General features: G+C 41.8%; 1 protein-coding gene across 5 annotated transcripts in view; it reads left to right on the forward strand.

The window, feature by feature from the left end:
* Window positions 1–26,814, forward strand: part of PIP5K1B (phosphatidylinositol-4-phosphate 5-kinase type 1 beta) — a 161,393-nt gene that overhangs the window by 99,990 nt on the left and 34,589 nt on the right. For 3 of the 5 annotated variants that reach the window (XM_039545288.1, XM_039545286.1, XM_039545287.1), the window contains exons 8-13: window positions 4,288–4,499; window positions 7,202–7,285; window positions 7,404–7,452; window positions 8,368–8,452; window positions 15,138–15,293; window positions 16,547–16,691. In XM_039545288.1, coding sequence (XP_039401222.1) covers window positions 4,288–4,499; window positions 7,202–7,285; window positions 7,404–7,452; window positions 8,368–8,452; window positions 15,138–15,293; window positions 16,547–16,691 — 731 coding nt within the window. The remainder of the gene's footprint in view (window positions 1–4,287; window positions 4,500–7,201; window positions 7,286–7,403; window positions 7,453–8,367; window positions 8,453–15,137; window positions 15,294–16,546; window positions 16,692–26,814) is intronic. The other 2 variants (XM_039545290.1, XM_039545289.1) reach the window with 1 other exon arrangement.

Raw genomic sequence — 26,814 nt, forward strand, 5'->3', positions numbered from 1 at the left:
AATGTGTTTAAATTATAATGTCTGGGAAACGCCATTTGGGGTAATAAGATGTGTGGTTATCATTTTTATTAATGAAATGACAGACTTTATATAGGCTTGTAACTGTCCAGGAGAGGGCTGAGCAGTATAGGACATACACTTCTGAGGGAAATCTAGGACTGGGGATGTATTGGGGACACCCTGCAATATAACCAAGGTTGGTAAGGGCCCAGGTGGCTGGCTGGCTGAAACACACTCTCTCTCTCTCTCTCTCACTCACTCACTCACTCTTGCATGTTGGAGGCTGTTTGTGAGCACTCCAGACTGGAGGTTACAGCAGCAAAGCCTTGTAAAGAGCATCCCAGGTTAGAGGGAAGGGGATGACATACCTACTCATTAGTTGGGATTGTGCCCTGAGAATGTGACAGCTTACTAATGAGCAGACTAGATGAATGTTGTAATTTCTGTTCACTAACGCTCTCCAAACTCGTACTAATTTGCCACAATATTTGGCAAACCTTGTGTGTCTAAATGTCAGTAAATCCAGAAGTTCTTGCAAAATGCAAGCTTCGTTATGTTGGTGCTATGCATTTGACCCCTTCAATCCAGGAAGACTGAAACTGAAAATGACAGATTTTCTCTCTCTATTTATAACCCTAGAGGGAACGTGCTCTTAGGGAAGAGGGGATATCATTTGCATCTCTAGATCCCTCGTGACCAAGCATGAGGCTTTTGTCAATGCTTTACTGTTTTTGTAGATGTAGTATCATGATCTCTGCTTTGAGAGGTTTCTCTCTCGTTACATTAGGACCTAATTCAACATGAGTAAAGGTTGTAGAAGTGGGCCCTTTGTCACTTCTTGGGATATTGGAGGTATAGAAATATCAGGATTTACTGGATCATGTAAGTTTTATGAGTGTAACCAAAGTTATTAATTTGCATTAACATTAATGCATGAAAAATGTTGTTTTCTAAATGAAGCAGAGTTTAATTTATTGTTTTTTTTCCTTCCCCTTCAAGTCTTAACAGTGGGCCAAATCTAGGAGTCCTTACTCAATTCATATTCAGGCAGAAATCACATTGAAGTTAATTGGAGTTCTGCCTGAGGTAAGGACTGCAGGATTTGGTGACAATGACTTATTGGCCCTGAAGTTTTTAATTTCCTGCCCATTCTGGTTAGTTTAATGGTCTTTTCATATTAACATTGTCATTTTGACAAGGAAATGGAACCATGGTTAAGATCAGTTTGCATCAGGGCTTAGCTACCTGCTTTGATTAGCAAATATATAGGTACAGAGGTTGTCATAATGTACACGTTTCATATACCAACAGGCATGCAGATATGTTGGAGCCTAGATAATTTATATGGCAGTCACTATTTTAATGTACCCTGAAAAGATTTGAGTATTATTATTTCAGTTTATTTGGGATCTGTTCAGCTGGTGTATGCAGTTAAATGTCTAGAGAGCAAGAATAGGATTCAAACGGCTACAGTAGGGTTCAGATAGGTTGCTGCATGTAAAAATGAAATATGAGCTGAGGGTCTGTCTAAGAAAAAATGTCACTTTGCTCACTTCAGTTTCCAAGAGATTTAGAGCAGCTAGGAAGTAGTACATGGTTAGTTTTAGTGATCCTGGAACAAAAACGCAGACAGCAATGAAACTTAGTCAATGTTTAGCTCAAGGAGCAGGGGCAAAAGGAGATGGGGGTGGATCGCTTCAGTCAGAGTTAGAAAAGTTCTTCTGTATTGCACAATATATCCCTCTGCAATGGCAAGCTGGATATACACCATAGTCTTTCAAGAGACTATCAGATATTAACTTGGTGTTACCCTTGATTTTAATTCAGCGGAACCATGAACTATCTAATCCCAAGGGAGTAGAGAATGGGGCAAGAACAGATTTCATTAAAGCAAAAGAATGTGAGCTGATTTATTTTTTTATTTAAAGTGAAGTGCACAAATGAAAATGGCACCATCTTCGCAAGCATGTTTAGCTGATGAAATCAGAATTTACGTAGACACTGATACTGGCTGTAATACCAGAGTAGTATTTTCAGGAGGGCAAATGTTAATTTACCTTTTATTTATTTTTTTGCAATATGCTAGGCTTCAGCTTTCTTTCCATTTTAAATGGAACACATACAAGTTGTCTTGTACCATCTATTTTTATAAAAATAGGCAACCTATGAAAATCTTCAATAAATGTTTTTAAAATGAACTTTTATTTACTATGGCAGGGGCAAAGAAAACTGTACTTGTGTGAGTTCCTCTGACTCTAGTATTCTAATGTATTCATACAATACAGGATCTTGTATTCCTTAACTATGCTGTTTTTGCAGTTCAAGATTCCCAGTGCCATAAAAGAAGTGTTTAGTGACCCATCAGTCCCACATTCTGTGTAATGAAATAGATTTTTCTGATCTTGTCATGTGATATTCTAGATTCTTTATTTTATTGTTGCCCAAAAAGACTATATTGGCAGGATCAGAGGATATGCTGGGGTGCTGATAGCTTCATCTCATGCATTTGAGTGTGTGGACGCACTTTTCTTGCACTTTGAAGCCAACTTGTTCCTCCTTTATAGAAGAATTCTGCAAGATGTATGTGTTTGACTTTGCTCAGTTACCTTTTATATTCACACCACTTGCTCAGTCATTTTACATGCGTTACCCCCAGAGATCAGAGTGAGACCTGACGTTTCTGCAGTTAGGGTACAATGTAAGACTTTTTGTGCAAGCCTTCCCCCATTAACAACAGTGGTAGAAGGAGGCCTTGATGTTTCTCATTGAAGACAGCCAAGAAAAGTGATTTAATTCAGGAAAGTAACATGAGATGCAAGAGAGTTTCAAAATGGGGATAGAACGGATGCTAATATCGTGTGTATGTGTGTATGCCTTCTAGTTATTACAGTGTTGGGCACTTCAGAAATGTGCATATTAATAAAACAGCTTCCCCACATCCATGTCTACAGTCAATGGTTGGTAAGATAAAATGTATTCATAGGCGGTGGAGCTCCCCTTCCCTGTTACATAACTCCCAGCTATGTTGAAATCTTTTCTGATCTCATTTTGAAAATGCAGATATGTGCACAGGGTTTCATAAATGAACGGTATTTTACACAAAACACTGAGTTAAGTCAGGCTCTGATAAGCCTGGCTGAATTGGCACACCTGGAGCTACTGTGCTTCATTTGTTGTCTCTGTAAAATCAAATTGTTCTTGTTCCTGGTAAAATGACATAAAATTTTGCAGTTCAGTGCCAAAAATTACAACGTTAACAGTAAGACATCTTTGTATTAAAAGCTGTGTTAAATCATTCTTGAGCTGCATGAAGAAAAGGACACATGTTGCTCCATATTTCTTTTTGAGATTACAGGTAGTTAAATAGGTTGCTATCCCTGTGCCAAACAGGGCTTTCATACCTGTCTGCTGGTGATTCTGATATAGTATTAAAATGTGAAAAGGGGGACTGAAGGAGATCTTATGCACAGTTAATTGACTCAGAGAGAGAGAGAGAGAGAGAGGTTTTTCCTTTTAATGGAGTCCGTCTGGATTCATACTGGTGTAACTGAGATTAGAATCTTATACATACTTGCAAGAATGGGGAAGTGGAAACTGTCAAGGTCCGGGAACCAAAGTGATTGGTAGGACCAGAGGAGGAGACTGGTTAAAAATCAAGTATAAAGTTTATATTGGCCAGTTTTGGCCTGTTGCAGAGAGCCTGTCAAAGGCACAAATGGGAGTTAGGTGCCAAATCCAATTGACTTTTCATGGTAGTGGGGCATCTTGACTGCCCATTTTCCTTTTTGAAAATCTGCCCTTCAAGGATTTTTTTCAGCATTGGGTTTGTATATATACAGCAGATCATCCATAAGTACATCAGATAGGATAAAAATAATGTATATAGTGCTTCAGAGTAAAAGACAACTAATTAACTTTCTCACTATAAATGAAATGGAGTTGCTTGTGAGGCAAACTCTCCAACTGAAAATAGTCTTACATTAGGCCTTACATTTCTATGTACTTTAGGCTTCCCATTTTTAATGAGGATGCTAGGATGGTTAGCTTATTAACATTTGTAAGTTGATTTGGGAATCTCAGACAGAAGGTGGGAGGCTAGTACAAAAATATTACTTTTGTTAATCTTTTTGCAAACTGTCCTAGTCAAACCCATTATATTGACATACCTATATGGGGTTTTTTTTCCTTTTATTTGGATTTTCTCAAGTGGTTGAATTACACAGCAGAAATTAAATTGTGTAGTCATTTGTGTGTGTTACAGTACATGCAGTCCTTCTTCATTAATAGGTGCTGGAAAGCTTTAAAATCATGGATTATAGTCTGCTGCTGGGGATCCATGTATTGGACAGTATCACAAAAGAGAAGGATGGGGAAAGTTCCCAGAATGCATCTGATGCCAAACGTCATGGGGGACAGAAAGTTCTCTATTCTACAGCCATGGAATCCATACAGGGTCCTGGAAAGTCTGGGGAATCTGTCATCACAGAAGCTACAAATACGTAAGTCCCCAAAATCTCTTGTTAAAAATTGACTGGGAATTTCTAAATTTTATTTCTGCAAACTGTTCTACGTTGTATTAAATCTAACTCTGGGTAGCTTCCCATCCTTGAAGGCATTACATAGGAGTGATTTGAAGGATTAAGCTAAATACTTGCTAAAAAGTGTTCAAAACTTGCATACCAAGGTTCACTGGAGACCAGAAAATTAAAATTTTGATTAGTTTATTCGTCATCTTTAAATACATGATGGCAATTGCAGTTATAATTCAGAACAATTTATCGGCACATAGTGAACTCACTTATATATAATATCAGAGGGGTAGCCGTGTTAGTCTGGTTCTGTAAAAGCAGCAAAGAATCCTGTGGCACCTTATAGATTAACAGACGTTTTGCAGCATGAGCTTTTGTGGGTGAATACCCACTTCTTCGGATGCAACGAAGAAGTGGGTATTCACCCACGAAAGCTCATGCTGCAAAACGTCTGTTAGTCTATAAGGTGCCACAGGATTCTTTGCTGCTTTTATATATAATGAAAGTCATTACAAGACCTCCACACATAATCTCTGTTTAACTGTAAACAGTGTCATGCGCTGTGAGCAAAAGCTATTATTGATTATATTGATATTTGTGTAGGGCCTGTCATCCCAAAGAAATGTACTCACTTAATACACAAGAATTGTTTCACCAACTGTTGAAATGCAGCCACCGCTGAGGTGGAACAAGACAGATATTTTAACAGCTTACAGAAATGCTACACTACAGTTTAGAACATATTACTCTCCTCTTCATATCTAACTGAAACTGCAGAGGAATTTTAGATAGGCAGATTGTAATTATCCAGGCTGGAATTCAGCCAGGACACTGATGTTAAGAATCCTACACTTACAAATAGTGCCATGGAATTTTTAATAAAGCAGAGGTGCTGATCACCATGGTTATATCACATCCAAAAGACAATACTTCTATCCCCTTAATGTCTGACAACAGGCTGTGACATACAGAGAATTTTAAGGTTGTGACAGATGATATGTATCATCCCTTTCTGTAAATTCAACTATTGTTGTTCCAAGAATCAAGGGCTCCTCAAATTATTCTATCTTTGATGCATGTTCAGTGCTAATAAGAGAGTTAGTCAGCATTCTTATTCTGTATAATCAATCCTTAATATAATAGAGACTTAATTTCACATTGAAAAGGGTTTACTGTCTGTTAACCAGGGAGTTATGCAGATAAATACCATTAAAGCTAATGAAGCCTGGGTTTAAACTTACAACATATTAATGGGAGGATAATGCTGTTCTGTTCCCAGCTTTGCCACTGGGCTGCTGGGTGACCTAGGAGAAGTCACTTTAACCTTCCAGTGCCTTAGTTTCCCCATATGAAAGTGGGGATAATAATACTGACCTCCTTTTGTAAAGCACATTGAGATCTGCTGACAAAAAGTGCTATATAAGGGCTGGGCATTATTATTATTTATATATAGCTTTAAATGTTTGAAGCACTAGAATATAAGTTGAGACAGAGCTGAGTTGTGCCCAGTGTGTACAATATTACACTCTAATTTGCATACAAGATGACCTGAGTTATACTGAACCAATGCTCAAGCATGATGGTGGGGACTTTGTTATTGGAAGTGGCCTGCTTTCAATGAGTCTTAAAGCTAAGGTTCTGACCACTTTGGATCATCAAAAATCCTCTGCCATTATTTACACGAGTAGGGATGTTGGGTAAAATTTTAAGTGCCCAGGAGACTTAGAAACCTAAGCCCCATTGAAAGTCAATAGAATGTAGGCTTCTAAGGCCTTGTCTACACTACACAGCTTTGTCCACAAAACAGTGGAGGTGTACACACTGAAATGCTCAACCCGTTCATGTAACTTGTCTGCTATACTGACATAATAAAACCACCTCAACGAGAGGCATAGGGCTTATGTCTGTGTAGTTAGGGCTATTGGCGCTGGCTTCTTCCTTTCCATGGGAACCGCTGCTCGGTCCCAGGCCAGCTCTCACTCCACCCCTTCCCCCAAATCTTCACCCAACCTTGCCTCTTCCTGCCCAGTTCCTCCCACTCCCCTGAGCATGCCCCATTCCTGCTCCTCCATCCCCCCACCCCCCCAGGGCCTCCTGCATGCCGCAGTACAGCAGATTGCAGCGGGTGGGAGGAGTTGATCAGCAGGGCTGTTGGTGGGTGGGAGGCAGGCACTGCAGGTGTGAGCTGGCTGCCAGTGGGTGCTAAGCACACATTAAGCACGGAGTTGGCACCTATGGTTAGGACAATGCAGTTTTTGTGTAGACACTGCATTCCTTACACTGGCTGTTGGCTCTTGTCTGCCATGAAATTGACAAGAAAGCCAGGCACCTAGAGCCCAGCTGCCCCCAGAGCTGGGGCAGCTGGACCCCACTCCCGGCTGGGAATGTTGGCTGTCTCATGATTTTAATGGCTTGGGAGAGGAGGTGAGATGCAAGGGCACCTGGACCCTGTTTCCCAGGGACAAGAGGCCCTGGGCTGCTTCCCCCCTTCACCTCACCCCCGCCCCCTGCTCCCGGTGAGGTGGCAAGAAGCCCCTGGGCAGCTTGCATTCAACAACTAGCCTTAATGTTGCTTTTCTTTTTTTGTAGTAAATGCAGTTCACCTTCTAAATAGTGATATTAAAAAAGTCTGTAAAATACAATATCTAATAAAATTATTTTGTTGCCATTAGAATGGGAGGCATTCCAGCTAAAAGCCATAAAGGAGAGAAGCTGCTTCTATTTATGGGTATTATTGATATCCTACAGTCTTACAGGTAAGTAGCAGTTTAGAATGAAAATATTTTGCTATATTTAAAGCCATTATCTTAATAGAGTATTCTGAGATTGCAAGATGAGGGAATTCCACAAAGTTTTTTTGATTTAATTGCTTAGGTTAATGAAGAAGCTAGAACATTCCTGGAAAGCACTTGTTTATGATGGGGTAAGTTGCTTTTTAAATTATCAGCATTTTTCATAATAGAGTTCTGATTCTTGTTTAAGACAGCGAGCTATTACGTTTATAATCCACCCATCACTGTGGTATCGAGGCAATTAGATGTGATTTTTTTTTCTGTACGTTTTCCTTAGTGATTTTAGTTATGTGATTTCTGACGTATATGTCCATCTTATTTTACTGATTGTTTAATTTTTTTTAAATAAAAGATAAAAAGAAAAACAGAGACATATGCAAAGGTGACCAGATCATCCTTATAACTACACTGTACCAGGTTACACAAAACTATGCTCACAATACAACTAAAACGGGGATGGAGTAATCCATCCCAAATGCTAATTCAAAGTTAATTAACTATTCAAATTGTGCCCTGAATCAACATCAGTCCAGTTGCAAAGGATGTAATGCAGGGCAGAATTTGGCCCCACAGTATTCAGTGCTTAAATGGGTGCTTAGACGCACTGCCATTTTAAGTGCCCATCAGTGCTTGATTAAAGCATTCAGATAAGGAATTTGGTCGTTTTAGGGCACCCATGTTTGAATATTGAGCCTTCAGTTGTTGAGATTTTTACCCGAAAAGGGAAATGATACATTTGTAAATGAGCAAGACTTTGTAAAATATGAATCGAATAAATTATAAAGGGGTATTTCTAAATTATCTTGAATGCTTAAAATAATTAGACTGGTGTTTTTATCAAGACTACAGTGAAATAAAGTGGGTGGCAGAGGAGTGTAGTAATTATACAGTAACCTCTGAGGAGGCAAAATCCTAGATCTCCTTGCACGAATTCCCAAACGGAGCATGATATAACTTACCCAAAACATTCCAGGTTTTTCTCTTGTGCATTTCATTTTGAATTGTATATGAAGAGTGTAACTTTAAGGCCTTTTCTGTCTTTTTAGGACACTGTTTCAGTCCACAGACCAAGTTTTTATGCAGACAGGTTTTTAAAGTTCATGAGTTCGAGGGTTTTCAAAAAAGTTCAAGGTAAGGGTTTGTCATTGTAAGCCCTCTGGACAACTTCATACTCTGTTCTTTTATAGTGTGTTACACTCCTGTAGAATAGCACCTTTTATTTAGGGATCTCTCAGCACTTTACAAACACTAAGAGCCCAAACCTTCCAATCATTGAAGCCACTAGGAGCTTTCCCAGTATCTCTGGAATTAGGACATTTTTGATTTATTTTTAAATGATGGTCAAGGGCATTTAGAGCTAATAGGTAACACCCTATCCTGCAGCCCTGGCTCATGTGAGTAGTCTCATTGACTTGAATGTGTCTTGGTCACATAAATGAAGATTGAAGGATTGGGCCCTAACTCTGACAAGTTTGGTAAGGATGGACCTTCTCTGATTCCTTTTCTATTGTGCTTTAGCAGAACAAAAATGGGGTTTGAGAATCTGGAAAGATGGAGGTGTCTAAATTATTAAATTCTCTCCTCTTTGATTAAAATCCCATTTCAACTCTTTTTTTCCTTCATTTTGCCTTTCTTTAATCATCTAACTCATTTCAAGATTAATGGGCATGTCACTAGAAGATAGTTGGGAAGAAATGAGAAAGCACCACCAAAAAATTACAAAAATAGTTCACTAAGGATACAAAGATCTGTGTAATCAGAGAGGGCCACCAGTACTGCAGGCAGCAATGAAACTCTCTGCTGAATTAAATTTAAAATGTTGCTGGAAGTTTATTAACCACATTTATCACCCTCATCCCTACCCACTGAAATGGCACTGGTTTCTCTGATTTAAAATAGCAGGAGTATCTATAACATTCAAAAGTACAAGATGTGAGAGCCCATTCCTCTCTAACCAGACAAGAAGTGAAACTAGGAAGACCTAGAAAGTTAGAGTAGAACAAATAACATTCCAGCAATTACCTTCCATTTGGGTGTGGGAAGCTGGATTTCAGCAAAGGTTTTGAGAAATAACTATCAGATATTTTGTTTCTTGATTCCAAATCGTGCTGCATAAAGAGAAGAACAAATTAATATTGCCATAGTCCCACAGCCCTGCCAAACAGAGTACAGCAGGTCTTTTATCATAGTCTGGGCACACTTATCAAGAGAAACAAAAGAATTTGCAAATGTCCCAGAGGAAGAAAGTGATTTGTTTCCAAGTCTGCTGTACTCAATTTCTTCCTTACCATTGCTCAAAATGAAACTGTCAAGCTGTGACAGGGTCCAATCCCAGAGCATGCCCCCTTGTGGCACTGCCTGACCCCGTACGCTCCTCACCCTCAGTTCCCTCCTAGTTCTCCCAGTAACTGTTCACAGCCCAGAGTATTCAATGTAACCATCTCCTTCCTGGGGTTCAGTTTATTGAGTCTTTATGAAGTGCAGTCTCCATTGGCCCATCAGGTCCAAACCCTTCCCTCTTGAGGTTTCCAATTTCATCCTTCTTCCAGGGCTTCAGGTTCCAAGTTTTCCCCTCCAGTTACCTGTGAGGCAGGGAGCTCAGTCAGTCACACTGCAAACCATGGCTTCTCTGGACAGTCTTTTCCACAGGCCTCATCCAACCCTCGTCCCTGGAGTCTTAAATCTGAACCCCTGTTTAAGGGATTCCTTAGCCCTCCTGCATGGGGCTGGGTACCGACTCAAGCAGATTTCCCAGGCCTACTGGTGTTTGGGTTCCAGCCCCGCTACACAGAACCTCTTCTATCCCCTGTAGTCAGCTACTGGCTGGGTTTTTATCCTGTTCAGGAGGTAGCTCCCTGATTACCATCTGGCTCTGGTTCTCCAAGCTTGTCTGCAAGCTTGTCTGCTGCTCCCTTAAACACCTATTCCTTAAAGAGGCAATGTCATGAAACAGATTGGATGGCTCCAATCCCCACTACTCCTTAAAAAGGACAGATCTCCCTGTTACACAAGCTAAAAAGGCATATGTTATAATTAAGTTCCTAAGGCATATGTTGCTACTAAGATCTTAGACCTAGATTCTCCCTAATTAGATCCCCACATGGAGGACGCCTCTCGGACACCACCACCCGGGCCCTACAAAGGGCTTTCCACATAGGGGGAAAGGGTTGAGTGAACAGGATGATGCAGGAGAATCTTGGAGGAATTCCTTATGGAGATTTACAAGCAAAAAGTGCCCTCCCACAGCTTTTAACCCTGGAGGCAGTGGTTAATTTGTACCAGGGCTGAGACCTGGCACCTCTGGGCTTGGCCGTTCATAGCCCCAGCACCTCTAGGCTTGCTATGTCACTTATGAAAGTAAAAAAAATTGCTCGAGTCCTCACCTCTTTCATTACAAATTAAGCACTGCTTGGGAGGGACAGTCTGGCCCTTGGATTATGTGTACCCAGTCTGGGTTGCTGGTTCATCAAAATTTGGAACATGATTGTTCCAGAAAAATTTTGCTGTCTGACCTCCATGTATTCAAAATTGGTTAAATTAATATAGATTCTATTAAATCCTTAAGCTCTACATGTACTGCTTGTTTGCTTCATTTAGCTTAGACTGTGAAATTAAGCTGGTTCTTTTCATGTTTTTGTTTTTAAGTACTGAAGGGCTTTTGTTAAAAAAAAAAAAAATGAAATATTTTCAAAATGTAATTTCATGAAAACATTTCTCTTATGTTTTTTGATACTCGTGTGTGTACATGTGATCAGCATCTAAATTTTGGAGCAGAGCTACAAAATAGTATTTGAATTTTTCTTTAAAATTATTCACATCAAGAATGTGCTATATGCAAAAGAAAGCAACCAGGCCCCTCAGTTAGATTTTATAAATAAATAGTTGATTTTTCTCTTTGCTGTCATGCAACTCTAATGATATTTACTAATATCCAAGTCTAACCCATGCTAATAAGAAAGTTGAAAAGCATCTTTATAGAAGAGTGACAAAGTATACATGAAGAAGACTGGTCTTGCTGGTTGGGGATGGGATCATGTCTACCTTCTGCTTACACAATGCCTAGCACAATAGGGCCCAATTTTGATCAGGGCAGGTGGTTGCTACTATAACGTAAGTAACCATTAGTAATACATAAAAGGGAAGAAGTAGTTATATGGTTGAAGCATAGGAATAAGAATCAGAAGTGCTATACTTTACTCAGTCACAGACTTGCTGTATGACCACAAGCAAGTCACTTAGCCTTTTAACACCTCCTTACACTGGGGGGGAAAGTACTTCCTCAGCACACAGGGGTCTTGGGCTGTTTTGTTGATTCTTGTTTATAAAGTTCTTTGTAGTAATTAGAATGAGCTGCAGAAATGCAGAGTAGTAGTTTGTTTTCATGGCATAATATGTTTAAAAGAATGCTAAGGCAGCAAATTGAAGCCCTCAAAAGTCAGAAAATGCTTAAGTTAAGGTTGTGGGTGCAGTCTTATCTCTGCATTCTTGTGCATATACATTTATATTATAATCTTTAATTACATGATCATATACTATTATTTACCTGGGGCCTATGCTTCATAAGGGGGCAGGTTGGACAGCAAATGGAATTAGCATCAGTCTTCCTTTCTTCTAGCGGTATTCTTGTCTAAATCTTTACTCATAGTGTGGTCTGAGAGGTTCAAGGAGCCAGCATGGGCCATGTTGTCAAAGGGGCCACACCGTGCCTCTACTTTTGAATGCAATTTTAATTCATTATCTTTTGAGTATTGGAAAAAAAAACAGAGCAAAATTAAAGGTCACTTTTGAAGATTTGGCCCTTGAAGTTTTTCACATTAACCTTAGGTATGATAGAGCTGAAAATGTCAGATACCTTTTAAAATTCTTTGAGTTAAATACGCTTTTCACTTGTAATTGTATCCTCAGGAAGATTTAGGCTTACATAATATTAAAGCCATTTTGGTTGTATACAATTACAGATGAAAATTGGTCAGTCACTAGCTCATTATGAGATGAAGAGATTATCTGGTAAAATCTGATTCCAGCAAGCCATGTTCTTACTGGCTCTTTCCATCAAAAGTTCAATTCAGGTTTTATTTTTATTAAAAATTCAAGCACTGGAAGTCAATATTTTTGACATTGTACTGGCCTTTATTCATCTACATTTGATCTAAGGACAATAGTATTACTCTCCAGCAGACCAGAATTCAAAAATTATGCTTGGAAAGATCCAAATGTGGATGATGATCTGATTGAACTCATGAAATTCAGTGACCTTTATCATACATTAATGGGAGTACCTAACAGCCCAAATCAGGGCTCTGTTTTGCAAGGTGCTGGGAAAATGCACAATTAAAAGCCCTTCTCCTGACAAAGGGATCTAGACAATGAGAATAATAAAATGTTATTCAGCATGTGGGAAATGTAAGTTAATATATCTGAGGTAGTGTAACCTGAAATTCAGAGAGGTAATAGGAAAGAGAATCTCTGGGTAGTAATGGTTAAGGGTGACAGTGATCAAATTAATGGTAAATCTTTTAGCCCATTCTGATAAGGCATTGTCATGGAACAGTATTGTTTCCTTTCCCTATGACTACAGTGTGACTATGCTTGGAATATTCATTTTTGTTGGTTACTAGTTGGGCTATTCTCAGACCTTGGTCTGTTCTCAGTCTGTTCCTGTCTTATTTCCAGGAAGACCATATATTGTTGGTGACTAAGTTGAAAGACTCTGAGTATTTGCCTTCTATCCCTTTTTGGGCTCATTCTTCTTAGTTATCATATTTTTCCATCTTCTTTCTTTTCAGAACTAATCAGATCTAAAGTTCTAACGTGTGGTGTATCTGATGGTTCTTTTCATGGTTTGTTCTTGACACAAGACTGTGTATCTACTTGTATATGGATTAAAGGTTTTAAGGACATTTTCATTTTTTTGCAAAATAAAGAATTCAGAATGTCCTATTTAGCCAAATTATGTAAGGCTGCTAGCTTCCTCTGAGAATGTCTCTAAAAACTTTCAATCCTCTGGTCCCTCTGCTGGATCCCTTGTTCATCAGAGGTTCTGCTGTGTTCTATGGTAACGGTCTCTGATGATATTACTCTGCTATCCTTTCGCTTCCAGCTAATCCTGAGAAGCTATTAGTATGCTTCCATTAGGACAGGTAGCTTTTCTAAAATAATTGTGCATTGGGGATGCTGTCAGCTGGCCATCCCAGCAATCCTAATGGCAGTGCAAAGTTCCCTATGGATGAGGAGCAAAGTTTCGACTTTGAGCTTTTCAGGGTAGCGGAGGCTGTAAGCACTGTAAAGGCAGCAACCTCACCATCTGTAGGAAGCTTCTTTCTGGCACTTGGTCTTGTGGCATCCTGTGTGAAGAAGTAAGCTTGTAGGACTCCTAGAAGACTTCAGTGATTATTATTAATTTGTATGAACATAGTGCTTTGGAGCTCTAGCAATGTCAGTAGCTCATTTTGGGAGGATGGCTTGGAAAATGGATGGGAGATTAGGGGGCCTTTTCAGTCAGGGTCCTTGGAAGGAAATGTGTTGCCCATCTTGAGATGGGACGGGCTGAATTCTGTTGCTCACCATTGTGGGTCCATGGAGGTTTGAATCCCATAGTTCATTTTGCAATGCAGGGAGATCACGGTAGGAAGAAAATCTTGTTTGCATAGTAGGAAAGCAGTCTTACTCCAGCGCCTTAACCACAAATCTGTCAATATGCTTTTACAGTGTCACACGCCAGTGTTTAATGCACAGAACAAGAGTTTACCTGGCCTTTTAAACAGACAAAAACTAGTGACCATCAGGGACTGTGTTAGGCATAGGCCAGTTCAGCGTTAGCATAGCCATTGCCTATGACATCCTCTCTAGGGGTTCTGGAGTAGCTCTGGGTCTTTGGTGCTGAGTTTCTGTGTATCTGATTCCTCATTCCAAGAGGGTCACAGCTTTTTAGCTGTATGCAGTTGGTTCTTCTGGTATCTATCTTGTTCCAGAACTCTTTCTGTGCGAGTTGCTGCAGGCAGCATGTAGGAGCTCTAATGCATTTGGGAACTAAACACACAAACAGAAATGGTTGACCTCCTTTTAGGAGAGGAAATTGCATTGACAAAGGACCAAATTTGGGAGAGTAATAGTGGAGAGGATCTGATCCTGTGTTTGTCTAGTATGCCAGTGTATTCAAGGCAAGTCCTGCTCGGCATTATAAACTATCAGGAATGTTCATGGATCAGCTACATAACATCATTAGTGAACATGTCAGTCAGTAATATTTTGGAAACGTTTGTTTTATCCAAAACATATATTGATGTGCATAACTACAGTGGCAATCATAAGGCAGGATAAATATTTTCACAGTATAGCAGTAATGTCCACAGACTATAAACAATCTTAGGTTGTCCCTAATCCTCAGATAATGCCCAAAGCCTTGATTATTTTTTGCTTACTCAATCGCAGAACACAGAAACACAGAAACTTTACTTACTCTTCTTCCTTCTTTTCGTTATCCTGCATTCTGTTCTTTTTCCTCTGACTTTTACAGGCAGATACTCAAGTTATGACTTGCAGTGTAGGAAATGTCAAAACAATTAACAGGCAGATCCCATTTGTAGCCTTTTTTGCCCTAAGACCATAAAAACTCAATTGAGACTTTGAGAGACAATGTCTAATGTGGACTCTGTAGAATAAAACTGGTATATGTTAAAATGTTCTTATCTAGATTTATTCTTGATCTGCATTTAGAAAGCGGTTTGTAGTTAGTAAAACTATATGCACTCTGTGAAAGATGAGTAAAACATTATAATTCACCAGCTTTGTTCGTTGCACTCTTTTCTTAATGCAGCTCTAAAGTCCTCTCCTTCCAAGAGACGATGCAGTTCCATTGCAGCCCTAAAGGCAACATCACAAGAAATTGTATCTGCTGTTAGCCAAGAATGGAAGGATGAAAAGCATGACATGCTTACTGAAGGACAAAGCTTTTCCAGCCTTGATGAAGAAGGTAATATTTTGGAATAGTTAACCTGGGTATCTGTGCCACAGTTGTTCAAAATAGAGAACCTAGATTATGCTAAATGTCTTGGCTAGCTGCGTAGGCATGTTCTTTGGCTTTAAAGCGGCTTACAGGGGTGTGGAAGTGTGCCTGCATCACTAACTAGACCTCATTAACTATTACTGTCGTCAGTTAAATGAGTTAGATTGCTTCTGGAAAATTAGTATTGTTAGTGTGTGCATGTGTGTTTGTTTAGATACTGATAGAATATAACATAATATGCCTGGGGGAATTCTATGCTGCTGTGCACATGCAGAATTCATGTCCCCTGCAGACCTCACCCCCTTGCAGAAAATAGATTCTGCTGAGGAGATGCTGCAAATACACCTTTTGCCCACCAAGGGCTGTTGAGGCACCAGAAGAGAGGGCAGCCAGCTGGGGAGGGGGCGAAGGAGGGGCAGTGACTGCTTTCCTCATAGTGCCTTGCCTGCAGGGCCAGTTGAGGAGGCATGGGATATGGGGGGGCGGGGGGGATGGACAGAAAGGGGTACATAGACTGGGGTTCAGAAGGGCTAGTGGGGGGGGGGGACAGACTGGGGTGTGGGCACAGGAGCTAGTGGAGGGAGAGCACTGAGCCAGGACTGAATGGGAGTGGGGGTGCAGGGACACATGGGGTCAGGGGCAGATGTGTCTGACTGAATGGGAGAGGCTGGGGGTCAGCCAGGGTCTGCATGGGGGAGGCTCTCAACTCACTAACAATCCCTCCCCCAGCACCCCACCAAAAAAATCTGCTCCATACTTCCCGCACCCAACAACCTTCCAGGTTTACTCCCAGGCTCCTTCCCAGCAATTACTTCGCTCTCCCTCAGCTCCTCCATTACCCCTGACTCCCCCAAGCCTTTGCACTGCTTCTGAGGGGTGCAGGAAATATATTTCTGTATTGGAGTTTAAATGAATTATTACTTAAAGTTGTGTATTAATATGCCTAGTAAGGAAACTATTTATCAAAAAACATTTCCTGAATCTTTTTTGTTGTCAGTACTGTTAGACATACTTGCTGACAGGTATTTTGAAATAAATTACCAAAATAATTGAAACTGTTGTGATTGTTATTTTGACAAATAAAATATCGTGCACATAATTTTAAATTATTTGGGTGCAGAATTTCCCCAGGAGTAACAATAACTTCCCTGGTAGTTGTATTAGAAATGAGTTTTAAAAATGAATATACAGTAAAACCATATGTATTTTCTCCTATGCAGTATTAGGCTCACGGCACCGTCCAGATTTAGTGCCAAGCACTCCATCTCTATTTGAAGCAGCTTCCTTAGCAACCACTATTTCTTCTTCTTCTTTGTATGTAGATGAACAATATCAACATGATGGAACTCTGCTTTATTCCAGCAGGTAATGGTTTGTTTAATTTAAGTTACTGAAAATATGTCACAGATATCATATGTAGAAAAAATATCTTAACCCTGGGGGAGATTTTACACGTTCTTGCTTGGAAAATAATCTATTTGCATGATTTATGATGGAAACATGCTAGGATCATTAGTCTATTTTTTGATGGGACCAGTTTGGGCCAAATTCTGCCTCCTTGTAAAAATGTCCTCCAGACAGGCATACATGTGACAAAGCAGTATTAATGTGTGCCCATATTTTAACTGCAGTGGTCCTCTGCTGAGTTCATTACTGTGATACATGCAGGTATCTGCATGTTGGAATAGCACGTCTATTTTGCTGGATTACTGGGTTTGTGCACACAGACACATAGACCCAAAGACCTGAGCTGGAAAACGTCTCAGTTCCTTCCCCTGCTTGTAGAAAACACATGGAGCAGCACCTCTGGGGGAGTTTGTACAGGAGTGAGAAATGGAGCAGAAAACTTCTGTCTTTAGCCTTTGTGTTTTTATGATATAGTGGAGAGAATTTGGCCTTTCATTTGAAGTTTCCATCTTCTTCCTTGTGTTAACCCCATCAAAAGGGGGGGTTGCTCTAAGTCCTCTCCCTAAAAGGTGCTCTGTTCAGTGCCACAGTCTCTGTCACATCACATGCTAACGTGTCTTCCTATGACATCCCACCACTTCTCCTTGCATTGGCTTCTCTATCCTCAGCACTCGGGGCACTGTGCATCATTTCTAGAATACCCCCTCATTCTCTTAATTCATCTGAGGACTCGTAGTGTCAGTTTATGGTGAGTTTTCATGGTCAGCCACCAGCCTGACACCAACCCTCCTCCTGTTTCAACTGGGCTTCGAACTAGCTATGGTGGAGATTTGGGGGGTTTTTTTTTGTTTTTGTTTTTAACTCATCTTTGCCATATACCATCATGAAATTTTCATGATGAAGATTTGAAGTCGTCATCATCATGAAAAGATTCACATTGGTATATGACAAATGACCATAATAAATCTTATCAAATGTAAACATAATATATCTATGCTCTGCATATAAAGAGGTTAGTGTTTATAACAGTATGATGTTTTATTAGGTTAAAATATATATTTTAAGAGTGCCTGCCTTTTTCTACTAATAATACCTTTTAGGTTGTTAGATTTTAAAAATCTATTCAGATTTAATACATATTTATCCATTCATGCTCTTTCTTGACTACTTGTATTTCACTCGGCTTGGCAGTGAAAATAAATAGCTTCACTTTTGTTACTTCAGTGAGGTGCTAATCTATTTTGCTTTCTGGGTCCAATGCACTAGCACAACTATTACAATGTTAGGGTTGTGATATTACAAGTGAATGTAACATTCCAAACTAAAAACTATTTTCATTTCTATTTATATCTAAATATTCACTGTAAACATATCTATTCTTGGATTTTGTAATGATTATTTTAATATTGAATCCTAAACGAACCCAACAGTCTCTTTAAGCTTTTGTACACATATGCCAAATGAACATATTCACAAACTTAATAGTAAGATGATACAAACAAAAATGTTGAGAACATTTTTAAGGTTGTTAATAGTGAAAATGTTTTCAATTAACATTCCACATATTAATATTTTATGTGGCTGAGAGCAGAAAAAAATAGATTTTTTTTTAATTTAACACCATTTAATTTTAGGTTTTTAAGTTTTTATTGTGTTTAGTAGAAATGGTTGCTGTAGGAAATTAAGAAGCTGATACATTCTTTGGTAATTCAACTGTTCTAGGCTGTTTGGTCAGATTTGTGTCTGCTAATTTGCATGGAGGTTGCATTTATATATATAATTTTTTTTTCAGTGAGTCATATCAACACAGACTGGTCTTGCAGACCTAATTTAGTATATAAAGTTAAGCAAACAATTTGCATTTGCAGTACATTCTCAGGAAACACAAATTTGTGTGCATAAATTATTTGCATGCTCAGAAATTGCTTGTGCCTAAAAATAGGTAGAAAGGGTGTAGAAAACTAGTGGGAGAGCAATTCCAATTTTCAGCTGAGGACACATTTGCTATGTCACATTTAATCATTATTTTAAAGCCTTTATTCATGGGATGTGGTATTCCGTATTTAAACGTTACAGGAAGAGAACTAAGGCACCTTTTTATGAATATTTCTTATAATATACAATGACTCTTTACAAATAAGTTTTGAAAGTAATATCTGTTTTTCATATAATTTCCTTGTTACATTATTGTGGTCAGCATAGGCTTGTTTGTGATTCTCTGAATGTCATACATGCTTACGTAGAATGAAAAGGAATTAGCTCTTCATTTTGCTAGTATTTGGTGCTCTGCTTTCTTTCCTTCCTCACATATATGAAATGTTTGCAAGTTTCTTTTGTAAATCTGTAATGGGGGAGGGAAGCATTTTAATCACTTTTTACCACATTTTTGCTTCATCAATCCCATACATTAACTTACCACATAAATTATATTTACTACCATAAATAAATGCTCTGCAGGAGTAAATATTGCATAAGGCATTCAGAATTGAGTGCATCAATTGTCCATATGTACATTCGTACAAGGTTTTTTGTGCAGTCTTATAACTGTATAGTCCTCCTCCCCCCCCCCATCAATCAGGGGCGGCTCTAGAAAGTAGGCTGCCCCAAGCAGCGCGGAGCGCTGCGCCGCCCTTCCCCGGTCCCACGGCGGGTCCCCTCTTCCCGCGGCTCCGGTTGAGCTCCCGCCGGCATGCCTGCGGCAGGTCCACCGGAGCCCGGAACAAGCGGACCTGCCGCAGTCATGCCTGCGGGAGCTCAACCGAGCCGCGGAAGACGGGACCCGCCGCAGTCATGCCTGCGGCAGGTCCGCTCGCCCGGCCCGTGGACCTGCCGCTGGCATGCCGGCGGGAGCTCAACCGGAGCCAAATGCCGCCCCCCCGGGAAACGGCCGCCCCAAGCGCCTGCTTGGCGCGCTGGGGTCTAGAGCCGCCCCTGCCATCAATGAACGTGCTCCTAGGGCCCCTCTCGGGTCCAGGATTCCCCCTCTCCTCCCCTGTGGTGGGTGCCATGCCGGGGGGGGGGGGGCGGCTCCTATCACATGTGCGCCTCCTTCCCTGCCGCTTCCCCTCACTGTAGCCTCACTGGGGCTGCCCCTTGCCCAGCGTGGGGCAAGAGCAGTGACTGTGGGAAGGGGGGCAGCATAGTCCTATGTAGAGTAGGGGAGAAATTGTCTGTCTGGCAAATAGTTTATTTGCCAAAAAAATGCAGTTTTGGTTGACCCAAAACTATTAGTGAATTAGATGTGAATTTGCCACATGGTTTGGAACAATATTGGGGCAGGGGCAGAGACGACTTCAGCACCTTTCACAAAATGAGGGTGGGGAACATGTGCTGCCTCCATCTCCCCTTCAACCTTTAGCCCAGAGGTTAGGGCACCCATAAGGATGTGGGAGGACCCTCATTCAGTTCTCCTCTCTGCCTGATGTGGAGGAGGGACTTGAACTTGGGTCACCCACTGTCAGGAGAGTGCCCTAGCCCTGGGCTATGGGATATCCTGGGCAGGCCTCTCTCAATCTCTTGTTTCACTTGTATAAATAATTATTCATTGGGCCAGTAAGAGAATTAGAATGGCTCTGTCGACTAGTGGTCAGGCCGTTGGCATGGGAGGTGGAAGACCCAGGCAATCCAGACCAGTGAGAAGTTGCGGCTGCCCTGCAATCTTGGGTGCCTCTCAATGCTTTGTTGTTGTAGCTCCAGGGGTGAAAGTAACTTAAAGGACTTGCCGGTACTCCAGAATCCTGAGGAGGGGCGAGGCCTCCACCGGAAGATGCGGAGCCTTTAAATCCCCAGGCCCTTTAAATCAGGATTTAAAGGGCCTGGGGCTAGGGCTGTGGTAGCAGCAGCTGGAAGCCCCAAAGCCTTTAAATCACCCCCTGAGCTCCCAGCTGCAGAGGTGGCTGGGAGCCCTGGGGTTCGGGAGCAATTTAAATGGGGCGATTTAAAGGGCCCGGGGCTCTAGCTGCTGCTACCGCAGCAGAGCCCTGGCCCTTTAAATTGCCGACGGAGCCCCAGGGTGCTAGCAGCAGGACCCGGGGCTCCGGCTGCCGCTGCCTTCCGGGGACCTTTAAATAGTCTCCGGAGTCCTGGGGCAGCGGCGGCAGGGCTCCGGTGGCTATTTAAAGAGCCTGGGGTGGTAGAGGCAGCCGGAGCCTCGAACCCTTTCAATAGCCACCAGAGGCCTGCTGCCACTACCCCAGGGCTCCGGCAGGCTCCGGGGGCCCTTTAAATTGTTCCCGGAACGCTGGGGTAGTGGCAGTGGGGCTCCAGCAGTGATTTAAAAGGCCTGGGGTGGTAGTGGCGGCAGGAGCCCTGGGCCCTTTAAATCGCCACCCGAGCCCCGCAGCCGCTACCCCAGGGCTCTGGCAGCAATTTAAAGGGCCCTGGGCTCCAGCCCTTTAAATTGCTGCCTCAGGAAGCCAGTCCACCCTGGTATGGTGCACCAGCTCTTGCCGGCAGGGTGGTAGGTTTGTAGAAATTTTGATGGTGCCCAGAACCTGCCCCTGCCCCCCCCCAAACTTCATCCCCCACCTGCCCAAGACTCTGGGAGGGAGTTTGGGTGAGGAAGGAGGTCTGGGGTGCAGGTCCTGGGCTGGGGTAGGGGACTAGGGTGCAGGCTCTGGGAGGGAGTTTGGGGATGGGAGGAAGTCTGGAGGGAGGGGGTGCAGGTACTGGGAGGGAGTTTGGGGATAAGAGGGGGTATGGAGGGAGGAGGTGCAGGGGTGAGGGCTGTGGGATGAGGCTGGGGGTGGATTTGGGATGTGGCTGGGGATGAGGGGTTTTGGGTGTGGGAGGGGACTCAGGGTTGAGGCAGAGGGTTAGGGTGCAGGGGAATGAGGGCTCTGGTTGGGGCTGGAGATGAGGGGTTTGGGGTGTTGGAGAGGTTCAGGGCTAGGACAGAGGGTTGGGGTGTGGGGGATGAGGGCTCTGGCTGGGGGTGTGGGCTGTGGGGTGGGGCAAGGCTGGGGATGAGTTTGGGGTGCAGGCAGGCTGCCCTGGGACTGGAGCCAGAGAGAGAGACTCCCCCCAGCCCTCTCCCTGCTGGCAGCAGTGAGCTTTGGGGTAGGGACCTCCTTCTCCCCCTCCACCCCCCCCAAACACTGCACGTGCTCCTAGGGCCCCTCTCAGGTCCAGGAATCCCCCTCGCCTCCCCTGTGGTGGGTGCCATGCCGGGTGGGGGGGCTCCTATCACATGTGTGCCTCCTTCCCTGCTGCTGCCCCTCACCGTAGCCTCACTGGGGCTGCCCCTTGCCCAGCGTGGGGCAAGAGCAGTGACTGTGGGAACGGGGGGCAGCTGTACCGGTGGAGAGTCCCACTGGAAAATGAAAGGCTCCAAGGGGGAAGGGCAGACTGCCCTGGCGGTAGTAGAGGGGGGCACTAGGACCCTGTGGCAACAGTTAATGCAGGCAGGCAGCATGGAGCTGCAGGGGACAGGGAGAGACCAACACTCTGCTCCGGGACCCAGAGAGGTGCATGGGGGCAGCAAAGGGGGGTCGGGGCACACTCAGGGGAGGCGTGGGGGGGGCAGCAGGTGGGGCCAGGGGGGAGACCCGGCCCCGAACATTTGTGGAGCTGGGCTCGGACCCTCAATATTGCTGGAGCCAGGAGGCGGAGTCAGAGAGGGAGAGAATGCTCCATTTTCTTGCTGGTAGTTACTGCACCTTTTCTTACCGGTCCTCCGTACCTGCCCGTACCTGCTTACTTTCACCTCTGTGCAGCTCCCAACCAGGGCCACTCACAAACAGTCTAACAGCATGCAGGTCACACCCTGAGTGTGTGTGTGTGTGTGTATAGCTGCAGCCCTGGTCCACCAACTCTGACCCCAGCAACCTGTCAGCAACACACCAGTCACACGCTGGCTTCCAGCAGCTTTGTTTACTACCTGCAGGGTGACCCCAACAAACTCCCAAAAACAGATTTTCCCAAAAACATGTGTTCTGCGCTGGACAGTCTGGGTATTAACGGTCCATTACTCCTGTAATGGGTCAATATTCAACAGTTGACTATTTTAACTGGAGGTACCAAGCAGTTCAGTTTAAACACAACAGCGGATTAGTTTAGATTAAAAATAAAACAAATTTATTTAAGTATAAAGAGGGAGGTTTTAAATGAGTACAAGTATAAGATATTAAAATCAGAAATAGTTATCAGAACAATAAAGATGAAACGCTTCCCAGTAGCAAAAACTTAACAAGCTATATTTGATTAAAGGTAAAATCCTTAACACATGGTTCCAGCAACAGGACTGACCAAATTCTCAGGTCAGACTCTTCCCTCAAAGTCAAAGGGCTAATTCCTTTGTCTTGGGTAATAGAGAGAGAGACTGCAGTGTGTTTGCCCCTCATTTTTATAGTCCAGTCACCCTTTGAAATGCATTTTCCTGGAGATTATCTCTAGATAAAGTTCATTCCAGCTGTGAAGAAGGAGATCTGGAGACTCATGGTGAATGAAAGAGGTTCCGCATTGTTGTCTGCTAAAATGCAGATTGATTGGTTCCTGCTCCCCTTTGCTGCCAAAGAATGGCCACTTGACCGGTGATTGCCAATCAACTTTGATAACACCTGGCTAGAGATGTCAGCTTGTTGTTTGTCTTTCAGATGTGGGTTTACTCCCACCCCCAGACTTGTCTGGTAAACACAGTGTAGTCATAATTTCACTTTATTCATAACGGTTCATTTGCGTTTTGTTCATATGTTACAGAAGGATATTGATGACCATTGTGGTGGTAATTTTTTAAATGATACCTCACAAGGTATATTTTGCACAAAGACCATTACAATAATATCTAGGGTGTGAATACAGGGATGCTTTTGGTCACATGGGAGGTGGCAGACCCAGGTTCCAGCCCTCCTGCCCCAGTGGCTAATTATTTATACAGATTTTAAAAGCTTCAACAGGAGAGAATGAGAGACACCCATCCCCGACTACCCCAATGGCCAGTAGTTACAGCATTCCCCTGAGAGGTGAGGGACCCATGTTCAAATCCCTTCTACGCATCAGGCAGAGGGGGAAATGGAACTGGGGTGTGTCACATTCCAGGTGAGCGCCATAACCGCTGGGCTGAACGCTATAAGGGAGCTGCCTCCTCCTCTTCCTTTTGCTGTTTTGTGAATCTAGCCCAGGTTGAACAAAACATTCCATTTGACCAAAGCAAAATTTTTGTTCAACTATTTTGGTTGAAATATTTTGGAATTTTCAGTTGCTAGCTTTTTCTTGAACATGAATAAAGAATAAATAGGTTTGCATCTACGAGACCTTCACTAGCAGTTAGCTTTAGGTTGATGTGTGCAGACAAAACATTACCATGCTCACCTACTCAGAGAACCAATTGGATTTGTTCGTTATTTCAAAACTTTGCTAAAACTTACAAAGAGAATGAGACTTAAATGTTTTCATTCCAAGACCATTTTTGGACACAACACTTAAGTAATTTCCCTGCAATGTATTTTGTAAATGCTCAAAAGGCCATATGGAAGATTGCTTGTGTTCTGAGTTTATCTTTAACAGCCAAAGCCACTACCTGCACTTTTAGTATCTCTTGCAGCTGAAAATTCCCCACAAAAGTGTAGTCTCCATTAGTCTGCCCTCCCCACAACTTGGAACAGCCTGCAATAAGGTTGGGGAGATGTTAAATACAGTAATGAATAATTAAGGGATTTGAGTTAAGGCTGTCAATTAATTGCAGTTAACTCACACGATTAACTCAAAAAAATTAATCGTGATTAATCGCAGTTTTACTTGCATTTAAATTGGTATTCTATTGTTTAATAGTGTATTAAATATTTTGGATGTTTTTCTACATTTTAAAATGTATTGATTTTAATTACAACACAGAATACAAAGTTGACAATGCTCACTTTATATTATTTTTATTACAAATATTTGCACTGTAAAAATGGCAAACAAAATAAATATTTTTCAATTCACCTCATACAAGTACTGCAGTGCAATCTCTTTATCATGAAAGTGCAACTTACAAATGTAGATTTTGTTTTTGAGTGCAGTTATGTGTAAAAAAATGTGAAACTTTAGAGCCTACAAGTCCACTCAGTCCTACTACTTATTCAGCCCATCGCTCAGACAAACAAGTTTGTTTAAATTTGCAGGCGATATTCCGCCCACTTCTTCTTTACAATGTCACCTGAAAGTGAGAACAGGTGTTCGCATGGCACTCTTTTGTAGCTGGCATTGCAAGATATTTATGTGCCAGATATGCTAAACAGTCATATGTCCCTTTATACTTTGATCATCATTCCAGAGGACATGCTTCCATGCCGATAATGCTTATTTTAAAAAAAAATGCATTAATTAAATTTGTGACTGAACTCCTTGGGGGAGAATTATATCTCCTACTCTGTTTTACCCACATTCTGCCATATATTTCATGTTATAGCAGTCTCTGATGATGACCCAGCACGTTACTCATTTTAAGAACACTTTCACTGCAGATTTGACAAAACACAAAGAAGGTACCAATGTGAGATTTCTAAAGATAGCTACAGCACTCGACCCAAAGTTTTAGAATCTGACATCCCTTCCAAAATTTTGAGAGGGACGAGGTTCGGAGTGTGCTTTCAGAAATCTTAAAAGAGCAACACTTGGATGTGGAAACTACAGAACCCAAACCACCAAAAAAAGGAAATCAACCTTCTGCTGGTAGCATCTGACTCAGATGATGAAAATGAACATGCATCAGTCCACACTGCTTTGGATTGTTATCGAGCAGCACCCGTCGTCAGCATGCACGCATGTCTTCTGGAACAGTGGTTGAAGCATGAAGGGACATATGAATCTTTAGTACATCTGCCATGTAAATATCTTGCAACGCCAGCTACAACAGTGCCATGAGAACACCTGTTTAAACTTTCAGGTGACACTGTAAACAAGAAGCGGGCAGCATTATCTCCTGCAAATTTAAACAAACTTGTTTGTCTGAGTGATTGGCTGAACAAGTAGGACTGAGTGAACTTGTGGAATTATGTACAAAAAATAAGTGCATTCAAAAATAAAACAATGTAAAACTTTAGAGCCTACATTTGTAAGTTCAACTTTTATGATAGAGATTGCACTACTGTACTTGTATTAGGTGAATTGAAAAATACTGTTTTTATTTTTTACAGTGCAAATATATGTAATAAAAAAATACAAAGTGCACAGTGCTCACTGTTGTAATTGAAATCAATCTATTTGAAAATGTAGAAAACATCTAAAACTATTTAAATTGTATTTTATTATTGTTTAACAGTGTGATTGTTCACGATTAATTTTTTTAATCGCTTGACAGCCCTAATTTTGAGTACATGCACACAGCTACAGATTGTGCAGAAATGCACAACTAAGCATTGTAACTATATGCTTATGTTTGCCTTGGTATCATCTTTGCACATGATGTAAAAATACATTACCAAGTGTGTATTTTTTTCTGGCCAAGGTAACATTTTTCACTTCTAGAAGTATACTTGTCTGCCCGCTTCTGCATGTATGTGGAGACTGGTAGGACTGAGTCATTTCTGGACTATGCTTGTCCAAACCTTTTGTAGTGAAATGCGTAGTTTTGGAAGTTTGTTATGAAAGCAAAAGCACTGAGGCTTGTGTTGTTGTGAGAGAAACACCAGCCATGTGCTGGTCCCAGGATCCCGACCATATATACTACTCCACCTTTGAGTATCTTTTGACTTGAGAGAGGCCTGAAGGCCTTCAGCTCCTTTCCTCCTTGTGACTTTGGGCACAGGCTTCTTTAATTCATTCTCCTTTTGCATACGCATTATGGGAATTCAGCCATGCAGGGAAATCAATGGCTAGTGGGGTTTAGAAACTTCAGCCCTCCTGGTTTTGCCCAGGAAGTCTGTGGCATGGCTGAGGATTATTTAACTCACCCTAACAAGATCAACCTTCTCTTATGGAAGCAAATAGTGCCTTTGTTTTCAATCCAGTGGTACCACACGATTTGCTTAGTAAACAACCATTTATATTTAATGAAAATAAAGAAAATACTTTAAATACTCTGAAATAACTTTTAAATAAAGGCTATTAGATAATGAATCTATCATCATGTTCTTCCTATATAGACATTCACAAACTTTTC

Source organism: Mauremys reevesii, linkage group 6 (assembly GCF_016161935.1).
Source record: "Mauremys reevesii isolate NIE-2019 linkage group 6, ASM1616193v1, whole genome shotgun sequence".
NCBI classification, from domain to species: Eukaryota; Metazoa; Chordata; order Testudines; family Geoemydidae; genus Mauremys; species Mauremys reevesii.